The following is a 10,832-nucleotide window of genomic DNA, read 5'->3' as shown; positions in this document are numbered from 1 at the left end:
AAGAGTTAAAAGAATATTAGTTTAATAAAGAAACTTTTCTTACCCACAGATGGGAAATAAAAAAGCAGCTCTATTGGGCTGTATCTCATATTTACCTTTGTTACTTTGGAAAGACCTTCAGATACAGCTGAAGGAAAGTGATGGAAATTCTCAATTTAGGCCTTCAGTATAGGCTTCTGCCAGTCTTGGCAGTTTGATAAAGTTATATGCTCAAGACAAGAAGTGCCCCCTGGCTACTCCAGGCCTATAACATTATATACTTATAAGGAAGCTCACTTTGGGCTTGAAAGCCATTTTGTGAGACATATGTGCTTTCTCCCTGATTTTATCTTATTTAATGGAGCTAAAAAAATTAGGGAATATTTAGTTCACGAAGTGAAAATGATTCTAAATCATTTGATTCAGAGTCCTCTTTGGCTAATTCCTTAGCATTGGAATGGTAATTGTGCTGCAGGAATGCCCTATGACTTGAATTTAATAGTGTTTTAATCCTGAAAAATAAAACTGGGTTTCCACAAAATCATTGGAAACAATGGGGAACACAATACTACGCCAAAATCTGAATGTACTAAAATGTTATGAAACATTTAGAATAAATTATTAAAAGATGCGAGCTCCATTAAGTAACTTTTCCTGTATATTATAGAATGCTAAATTAGGATAAATTGTACAATTTTGTACAAATGTTATATGTTCTTTGTGCCCTCTTTTTTCTTTATTACTCTCCATCCTGATTTACCCTATAAGAAGTTGAAAAGGGTGACTTCAAAATAAAATTCTTTCTTGTGGAGGTTTCTCTTGGGTAATAAGCCTGACTTTGAAAATAATTCTGAATCTGTAGGTTATTTTAATGTTTTCATTAGTTTTTCTTCTATATTTAATTCATTTTAAAGTTCAGTAGGTCATCTAATGTATAGAATCAAAATGGATGAAAAAAAGTATAGATTCTGTATTGTTAGTTTAAGTATTTATATTTGGTTTTAATGAGCTTCCACACCTAAGCTATTAATAAACAAGGGGGAAATAAGGAAAGAAGTGCATATGGAACAATGACTTTTTTTAAGTATTTAAAAATTGGCAAAGGGGAAAAAGATTACCAGACCCAAGAAGTAGACTCAAATCTGATGATTTTCATTTATGGTTAAATCAGTTTGATTAGTACTTTCTCAAATGGCATATTTGGTTTTAAAATTGGGAGGAGGACAGTAATTGTTATATATAGCTGAATCAGTATAAGCAAATAGTGTTAGATTATTAGGTTATAACCCAATAGGGTAAAAGGAAAAAAATGAATATTTCATAAGAAATAAATGGTTATAACACATCTGGCATTCATACACATAGTTATATTGGGAGAAGTAATAAAAATATATCCTTATTCACAGTTTTTCCTATTTTTGGAAAATCAAGGAGTTATGATATAAGTGAAAAAGGCAAACATTTAATTAGAAATTAGAATTAGTTTTTTTTGATAGTTATCATTAACAATACCCAACAAGGTTTACAAGCATCAAATGATCATATGTGCACTCTTTGAACTTGAAATAATGCATTTTGAGGGAATGCCTGAGAAGCTTATTTAAACTAAACCTGACATTTATTTCCCATCTATAATGCACAATGATTTTAAAGCTTTTGTTAAACTCCACCAAATATTGCAAGAAACTTAAGTTTTTAAGTGGCTCTTAAAGACTAGAAACCTGCATGTGAAATATATTATTTCTAACATGTAGCTTCTTCTCTCTCTTTAACTATACATATTTCCCTTGTCTTTTCTAGGGAAATATCAGTAGTGGACTTTTTTTCAAGGTAGAATTATTTTTTTACATTGCATTTTTTTTAAATTTAAAGTATATCTTCTGTATTTGAGCTGTTGTTGCTATCCTAGATTGTATCTTCCGTAGTTTGATATAAAGGCATATGAGAGATTTAGAGGTTTGTCTATAAAATCAAATTCCAGAATATAAAGAAGTCCTTTTTTTTTAAGGGTCTTTTTTTTTGGACCCTCTCTTTTTAAAAAAAAAAAGAACTTATAATTTGAATTTTTGTCAAGTTGGACTGATTAATGATTCAAAGCTCTGATATACATCCTTATCTCTTAGGGTTTTTAATGCTGGTATCCTGAACTTTTGCTGGTTGTGGCTTTTTACTTCTCAAAACTCCCATATTTTCCATGCTAACACTCTTGCCCAATTTCTTAAATTGAAGAAATTATATGGAAATATAGTACAGAATTCCTGGTTTGATGAATTACATATTTTGATAGAAACATATATACGCCTTATTCACATTTATAAATGTAAGTGAAATAGGGATAACCTAATCTTTGGACATCTGTAACAATCTAGAAGTCCAAAGGTTAAATGTTGTAATAACCTATTGGTTGTAACCTGAGGTAGGAAATTTCTGAGGATTGTGAAATTGTAGATGGTAGGCACTTTAGTTTTGAAAACCTTGATAGGAGAAAATTTTGAAAGTTTATTTAAGGCAACAACAAAAAAATAACATTAAATATCTGGCAAACTTCTGGATTTCGTGAATTTTTTTTGTAAGCTTTCATTAAGGGTTGCAACTAAATATGGTCCCATATTTCCAGTCTCTCTTGGCATCTCACTTAGGTAACAAGGAAAAATGTTGAAAAATTCATTGTTATCTATTACTACAGAACTGATTCCTTATTTACATGGGCATTGAGATCTGGAATATATTCATGTAGTGGTTCAGAAAGCCCACTTGTTGGTTAATAAATTTTTTAAATTATTACATAGATTTTAATAACAGCTATAGAAACCTTTACTATTCTTAATTAGATACAGGTCAGCAAGTACAATCAATTGAAAATAGCCATCAGATAGCATTCTAACCTTTTTTCAACTAACAAAGAAAGATGAGCTGCATCCATAGAATTTACTGCTTTTTCTTACAAAAAAGGGAAAAAAAGATCCATTCTGCAAGCCAGGTTCCTATAGTGAGTAGTAAAATTATATTTTGAAATCTGCCCCTCATACTTCTGAAAATAAAACTTTTTTTGTTTTGTTTTCGTGTGTGTGTTTGTGTGTGTGTGTGTGTATACAAACACACATCCCATATATATATATTTGGCGATGTAGAGTGATATAGAGTGCTCACTTGATTGCAAAAGGCCTGTTCTTTCTTAAATTGTTCAGGACAGTGAGACCCAACCACATTTTCTCAGGCCAGTTCTTAACTGGTTCTTCGAGAATAGTAGGTAGTTTGCTGATGTCTGCTTCCTCTTTCCCTAATTAGACTTTTAGATTAAGAACTGATTTTCAAGCCACTTGTGACCAGATTAGGAAATGCCTTAAAATTTGACCAGAAGTTGAAAAAAAAATACCAAATGTATATTATTAGAAAGACACTAAGTGGCCGTACACCAAATCTGTATCATTGTTTGTTTGTGCCATCAGTTATCCTGAAAGAGCTGCTTGATTGCCCTTTACTACACAACCTTTTACACTCTAAGAACTGCTCTTGATGTTTTGCCTTTTGAAGCTCCGTTGGCACTGACTTCTCTCTCTGATGACTCATAAGATAAATGTTGTGTTTCACATAGTTCCTGAAAGAGAAAGAGTCACTAATGAAAACATCATTCTTGCTTCATACAGTGCTGTTTAAAAAAAAAGACATATTTTAGAAGCCACCCTGGGGTTTATAAAATTCTAGAGGTACGCTGAGGTTACATTATGACAGTAAAGCCTTTCTGTATGATATATTAGAGCACAGGATTTTGTTGGGTGCTGTCCAAGACCTATTTAGTTATCAAAAGAATTGCAAGACTGTCATCATAGCACATTTTTACCTGCAAATTTGAATTCCCAAGTATATTGTTCTAGTTAGGCTTGGCATGGAGTCCTCAAAAAAATTATCCATAAATCTTACTATTTCCCATTTTCATTGTAATAATTGTTAATTGCTAAAGGTGGAGGAAAATGAATCATTAGAACCTCTTTCCTCCCAGTCATTGAAATGTTTATATTGGTAAAATGTCACAATGATCAATTTCTGTGAAATGGCGGCTTCTTTTTCTCTCCCTTTCGTTTTCTTCTTTACTTCTTCTTTCCTTTTCCCCTCCTTTCTCTCTCTTTATTTCCTCTTTTCTCCCTTCTTCCCTCTCTTTCCTTCTCTTCTTTCACTGTATCTTTCCTTTCCCCCCTGCCCTCCTTCCCTCTTCCTTCTTTTTGTTCCTTTCTTCCTTTTCTTTCCTTCCCTTCTTTCCTCTGTTTCTTCCTCCTTCTCTCCCTCCCTTTCTTCCTCCCTTCTTCCTTCCTTCCTTCCTCTTACTCTGTGATCCTGACCCACCATCTAAACAACTTTCTAAGATTATAATTTGTAGAATCATTTCTGATTTGTGTTATTTGGGAGGAGCTCCCTCTCTTGGGACTACCATGATGAAATCATAGATCTCAACAATATAAAATAAAATTCTTGGTTAAAGGAAAGAGTCAATTCCATAACTGAAATTACTAAGATAGTGAACCATCTTATTTTGAATTCACTGCCAAAAGGACAGAAGTTTTTCTTTTTTTTTTTTTAAATGTCACAAATTAACATTGTAGGATGTTCTTCAATTTATTGAATACTAGGCATTATGTTATATAAATTAATTTTGCAAAAGTAGTGATATAAGGCCTTAACCCCAAATGTAAGAGGAAAATGCTAAGCAAAAAAAGGATATAAAAGTATCTTAGATATGCCATTCACTTTTACTTTTTCCTTAGAATATCTTATAATTCCTATTCTAAGATTTTTTTCAATTCTAACATCACTCTAGGCCAATGCATCCTTTTTCTGCAGCATACTTTAACCCCTTCCTTAGTTCATAACACTCTGAACTTCAACATGTTACTAGCTGTGGAGCATTGGGAAGGAATATTTGAATTTTGAGTACCCTTGGCATTTAAAAAATGTAATCATTAAAGCCATTTCCAAATGTCTTAACTATAAAACTGACAACATATCAAGTTCATAGAAGAGTAAGATAGAGTGTTTGAAGAGGATATGTTATATGGTTAAAGAGAAGAAACTGCAAAAAAATCAAACATTGAAGTTTTACAATTATGTTTAGGGGTTTGAGGGACAGTATTTCTCCACAAGGGACAACTAATGCTTAATGAAACCATCTTACATATTAAAGTTGGTTAGAATAGAGTTTTTCAAGGCATTTAAAAATGCAGCTGAAGAGATTGTTAGAAATTTGGGAAGTGGGGAAGGTAGAAAACTCATACCATATTTGGACATGGTAGAGCTTTTTAGAGCTAGGAGGAACTTTAATGATCTAGTCCAACCTTGTCATTCTACTGAAGTAAAATATTTTTCAAGTACTACCCACAAATTTTAAAAATCATGTGTTTTTCCATTTAAATGAATTTTACCTGTTAACCAATGTCAGTATTTAAGTTTTTTTGCAAGAGAGAACAAAATGCCAAAGGGAAATTAAAACAAGATAATAAGAAAAGCAGGCAGAAAAGAAAGGTGTGAAGTCTAATGAAAAAAAGAAATGTGGTATTATGACAATCATGCTTGTGTAGTCTAGTCTGTTATTTATAAAAATACTTATTCTAATGAAATAGTGTATACATTAGCCATGTGAATTATCTTATTACATGGTCAAAAAGGAAACCAAATATATTAGAAATCTCATATTTTCCCTTAAGCAATTTAGTTAGAACTTTTGGTTTGGGGGCTAATGTGAACTGGCAGAAATTTGTTTTCTTATTGCAGAGAAGTGTTTAAGTTTTTAGTAATTGGCTATAAGGTCAGAAATATATGGAGTTGGAAGCTTTTAAATATTCATAAAATGAATAGCTTTCAACTAAAATTAAAATTTATCCAAGTCTGCTTGCATTATTCCTATTGGTAGTAACAGAATGATAGCACTGGACAAATGATTAAGACCTATTGGCCTACTAGTTTGTTCAGAATAACTAGGCAAAATACTTTCGCTAAAAATCTCACTGGAATAAATTTGGACAATATATTATCAGTTTAGCCTACAGTACTACCTATTAAAAAACTGGCATTCCAGAGAGTCCTTGAAAAACAGCCAATAGCTCAAATGGAAGACATTACTCAGATGAAAACTTAGTTTTCACAAGAGAAAAATCCATCCATATGAGAGTAAAACTGAATGGCAATGAAATTTCTAAGAAATTAAAAGGGCATTTGAATACTGATATTAATCTAAATGTCATTCTCTGTGTATCAAGGAGCCACTCTCCTCTCTTATAGCAAGAGATGCAATTATCTTGTGTGCTATTTATTTGCCAACTTAAATTAATATGAGAAAAAAATTGCTATATGAACCTATCAGTTTGCTTTACATATAGCATAAATATGTAACCCTTTAAAATAAGGACTTTTCTTACCTCCTAACCTTTTATTTTCCTTTACTAATTTTTTTATCTTCTTTCTCCCTCACAAGTCTTAAAATATAAATACTATTATGAAGGTAGTTCCATTTAAAGTATCATGTTGCTTTTTTGACTTTGGTCCTTCCTGTTGCCCTTTCACTTAGTTTGAATTTTTTTCATTGGATGAAGAATTGGGAAAAGAAAGCTTAAAAGCAAACAAACTTCTGTCCCTTTAAAATATTCCATACTCCCAATTTTCTCTAATTCAGACAGGCTTTCCCTATCTTCCCCTTACACCCCTCTACCAAAATAGTGAGCTGTGAATTAACTTTCTAATTTACCCCAGTTTATTCCCAAGGATTGTTTTATTCTGTTTGTCCACTAGGTGGGAGAGTTGTACTTTCACCCAGAACTAAAAATCAGTTCTTGATTGCCTTATCAAAGATACACCTCCAGATATCATTCATAGTTTCTTTCTCAATAAGATTTCCTTTTTGAGTTTTTTAGGGTTTTTGAGGTATGGAAAGAAGGGAATGGAAATTCTTTGTTAATTGGTTTTCAAAGCTTTGTGTCCTTCCACTTCTTTATTTTGTTTATTATTGAACCACATTTAGAGAAGCTTTTTTGACTATAGAATATATAGAATATATATGTGCTACTTTAGCCCAAAAGTGGCTAATAGCTCAAAGGCACTAAAACACTCATGGGTGTGAATAACTGCTATGTCAAAGATTTTGAGACCTCATTTACCCAGTACATTTAGACATAGTTATTATGTTAATTGCAACAGGACCCAGTATATCTGGTTATCGTACATATTTATTTATACCATGGGCATACTTACATTTAGCAAAAACATGCATTAGGTTAACACTGTTAATTTCTAAATTATTTTAGTCAATTGGTCTTGTTCTATTCTTCATGACCCCATTTATTTTCTTGCAATGATCAGATTGTCGTTTCTTTCTCCAGCTTATTTACAAATGAAGAACCTGAGGCAAATAGGATCAAGTGACTTGCCCAGGATCACACAGCTAGGAAGTGTCTGAAACTGGATTTTCCCTTAACCTATAGGCTTTCAAATCTAATTATAGCAATGAAAAGCAAATGACCAATTACTTGGAGAAGTATGGAATATAAATTCATACAGAAACATAGGTGTGGGCTTCAGATCTTTGATTTTATGGGTATTGGGTACCTCCAGCTGAAGAAACTTTTCAATGTGGGTCAACATCTTTCCTGCAATTTATCTTAGAGAGTTGCCTAGAGCAACTAGAGAAAAGTCAAGTGATTTGCCCAGCATCACAGAGCCACCATATTTCACAGTAGGTATTTAAGCCTAGCCCTCCCTGATTTAAAGGCTAGAACTCTATCCATTATGCCTCTTTGAGAAAGAAAAACTTGTCGACTATTTACTTAGGGAAGACTTCATGGAAGAGAAGGAGCTTGAACTGGGCAGGACATTGTTGAATTGGACAAAAGACAAAGGCTAATTTTATGGGTGATCTTTGGAGGAACTGGGAACCCTCTTTCATTATATATTATCAAGCAGAGGCTCAGTACCCTATTAGGTCATTATGATAAGTATTCCCTTCAAGTATCACTTGAAAAAGAATAATTAAGGCTCCCTCTGACTAAAAATTTTATAATTCTGGAAGGGTACAGTTTCAGTGGAAGCCAAGGAAGTTGAGAATTTCAAGAAAGTGAGTATCAGCACAGCAACAGCAGAGAGGTTTTAAAGTATGAGAAGTAGTGAAAAGCAGTATTTTGACCAGGGGGAAGTCAATGGGAACCTTATTCTCAATTTTGAAAAAAAAAAGACTATATTAATATTTCAGAAGATGGCCTAGTGACCAAGTTAAAGGAAAGATGTTTATTCAACTTATTCCTGGAACTTTTATAAGTTGTTGAAAGTTTTAAGGAACATTTAATGAAAATTACATTTTGTAGGATTTGTGAGGGTGTGAATTGGCCAAGCAATTTCAAAAAGAAAAGTTTCATCAGCATCCACATTCTCCTCCACATCATAAAAGATGGAGAAATTAAGAGAAGAGAACTTTAATGTTTCCAAATCCTTCTGACAACTAGAAAATTCACTCTACAGAAGGCTACATAGTCTCATTCCTTAAGCCAGTCATGCTGATTTTACAAATCTTTGAAAGACAAAACATAGCAGTAAACTCATTCTCTAAATGATCTCAGTCCAAAGAGCCTATTCTAAATTAATTGCTGATCTATTACCTGATTGTATCACAAAGTTTACTATGTGTCAATCATATGTTGATAGAAATTGTCAGTCATTAATACTTACGATTTTGCCAGTTCCATTGATATTTGTTCCAAAGAGCATCCTTTTGTTTCCGGGATAAACAAAATAACAAAAATCAGTGCTGCTATACTCATTATTGTGTAAATAAAGCACACCCAAGGAAGACCAATAAGTTCTACAAGGAACACACAAAAGAATTGATTAGTTTTTGTGTTAATACTGATTATAATATGCAATTCTGATTTTAATCATACTAAGGATAACCAGGGATACAGGAATCATGAATTCTGAGATCAGTTACTATCAAAAAGTTTAAGTTCTACTTGGAACACACAAAAAGTTGATTAGTTCTTATATACTATCTACTTCATAAATAATATGCTATTCTGTTTTTAAGCATACTAATAATCAGAGAAACGGGAATCACAAATTCTAAGACTAGCCAAAGATTTAAGTTCTACATAGACCCCACAAAAAGTTGATTAGTTATGTTATACTAATAATATGTAATTCTGATTTTAATCATACCAATGATAACCAAGGAAACTTGAATCATTAAATCTAAGAACAGCTACTACCCAAATATTGTATTTTCATTAATTACCTACCATAACTTCCCCTGGGGAAGGAATTAGTAATTTGGTTGCTATTGCAATTCAGACTCAATGCTAGCAGTTTTTATTAGCTTTTAATGATGCATTTTTACAGGGTAGTTAGTTTTTGTTTGTTTTTGGAAGAGACTCATACTGCTTCAATTCATAATGACTAATCTGTCATTTAAAACTAATATGTGTATTCATAACAGTTATTTTTCTAGATTCGAGGAAGAGAAGGTATGAAGGCTTATAATGCAAAGACAGCATTAGCAAGGACGGGAACCCTTTGGCTGCAGTTTAATTTTAATTTTTATTCTCTTTATATCTCCTCAGTGTAAATCTCCTTTTTAAATCTAACCACACACCTGTATTCTCTTGTATAACGCCCCCTCCCCCCTGCTAAAAATTGTAGAATTGAAAAGGAACATAAAGGTCATCTAGTCTTGTGTGTGTGTGTGTGTGTGTGTGTGTGTGTGTGTGTGTGTGTGTGTGTGTGTGTGATGGGGTGCTCATTAAGACAATCTAGTTCATTTTTATTTATAATTTTTACAATAGTGTCTCTTATTTTTAACCAAAATCCACCTTGCAATTTCTACCCATTGATATCCTCTAGATACAAATACACAAGAAATAAAATCCTTTTTCACTTAAGCCATCAGATATTTTAAGAATTATTATGCCCTTCCTCATCTCTTACCCCAGTTTCTGTCAATGTTTTATCCCCATTCCTCAGGATAAGTATCCTCAATCCTTTTAACTGATCATTATAGGACATGACTACTATACTCTTTTAGGATGTAGCTAGATGATGTAGTGGAGAATGTCAGGCAGAGTCAGGACTCATCTTCTTGAGTTTGAATCTGGTCTTAGATACTGACTAGTTGTGTGATCCTAAGTGAATCACTGTTTGCCTCAGTTTCCATATCTGTAAAATGAGCTAGAAAAGGAAATGGCAAACCACTCCAGTTTCTTTGCAAAGAGTTGGAACAACTAAAAATGACTCAACAACAAAAATAAAACCATACTCCTTAGTAGGATCTTCTGGATCAATTCTGGTTTATCAGTATCCCTTTTAAAACTTCTTAAATCGGGGCAGCTAGGTGGCGCAGTGGATAGAGCACCAGCCTTGAATTCAGGAGGACCCAAGTTCAAATCTGGTCTCAGACACTTAACACTTCCTAGCTGTTGTGTGACCCTGGGCAAGTCACTTAACCCCAGCCTCAAAAAAAACAAAAACAAAAAAAACTTCTTAAATCAGGGTTTCACAAATTGAGCATTAAAAATGAAGATGGTTTTAATCAGTGCAGTATAGTGGGACTATTCTCACCCTCATTTTGGACTCTCTACTTCCTACTAATATAGCTCAATACCACATTAGCTTTTTGGTAGTCGTGTCATATTTGTGGCTTTTATTGAGTTTATGGTCAATTTATAAATCTTTGGTTTTTGTCACATGAACCATTGTTAAGCCAGACTTCCCTCATCCTGCCTTTGATATTCAGAACCAAAGTACAAGATTGTAAAGGGCTGAAACTCTGAATAGGTGCACTGGAATCAGACAACCAAGCACTTAAGGCTAATTACCTATTGGACAAT

The 10,832-nt window shown here is 33.0% G+C and overlaps 1 protein-coding gene across 3 annotated transcripts in view; it reads right to left on the bottom strand.

Annotated features, from left to right (window-relative positions):
• Positions 1–2,458: 2,458 nt before the first annotated feature.
• Positions 2,459–10,832, bottom strand: part of SLC2A12 (solute carrier family 2 member 12) — an 89,819-nt gene continuing 81,445 nt past the window's right edge. For all 3 annotated transcript variants that reach the window (XM_074309786.1, XM_074309787.1, XM_074309788.1), the window contains 2 exons: positions 8,683–8,815; positions 2,459–3,577 (listed from right to left, as the gene is read on the bottom strand). In XM_074309786.1, coding sequence (XP_074165887.1) covers positions 3,406–3,577; positions 8,683–8,815 — 305 coding nt within the window. In that variant the 3' untranslated portion in view covers positions 2,459–3,405. The remainder of the gene's footprint in view (positions 3,578–8,682; positions 8,816–10,832) is intronic.

This window comes from Sminthopsis crassicaudata, chromosome 4, assembly GCF_048593235.1.
Source record: "Sminthopsis crassicaudata isolate SCR6 chromosome 4, ASM4859323v1, whole genome shotgun sequence".
Taxonomy (NCBI): Eukaryota; Metazoa; Chordata; class Mammalia; order Dasyuromorphia; family Dasyuridae; genus Sminthopsis; species Sminthopsis crassicaudata.
The sequence above is the reverse complement of the archived record's forward strand: the minus strand, read 5'-3'. Positions and strand labels throughout refer to the sequence as shown.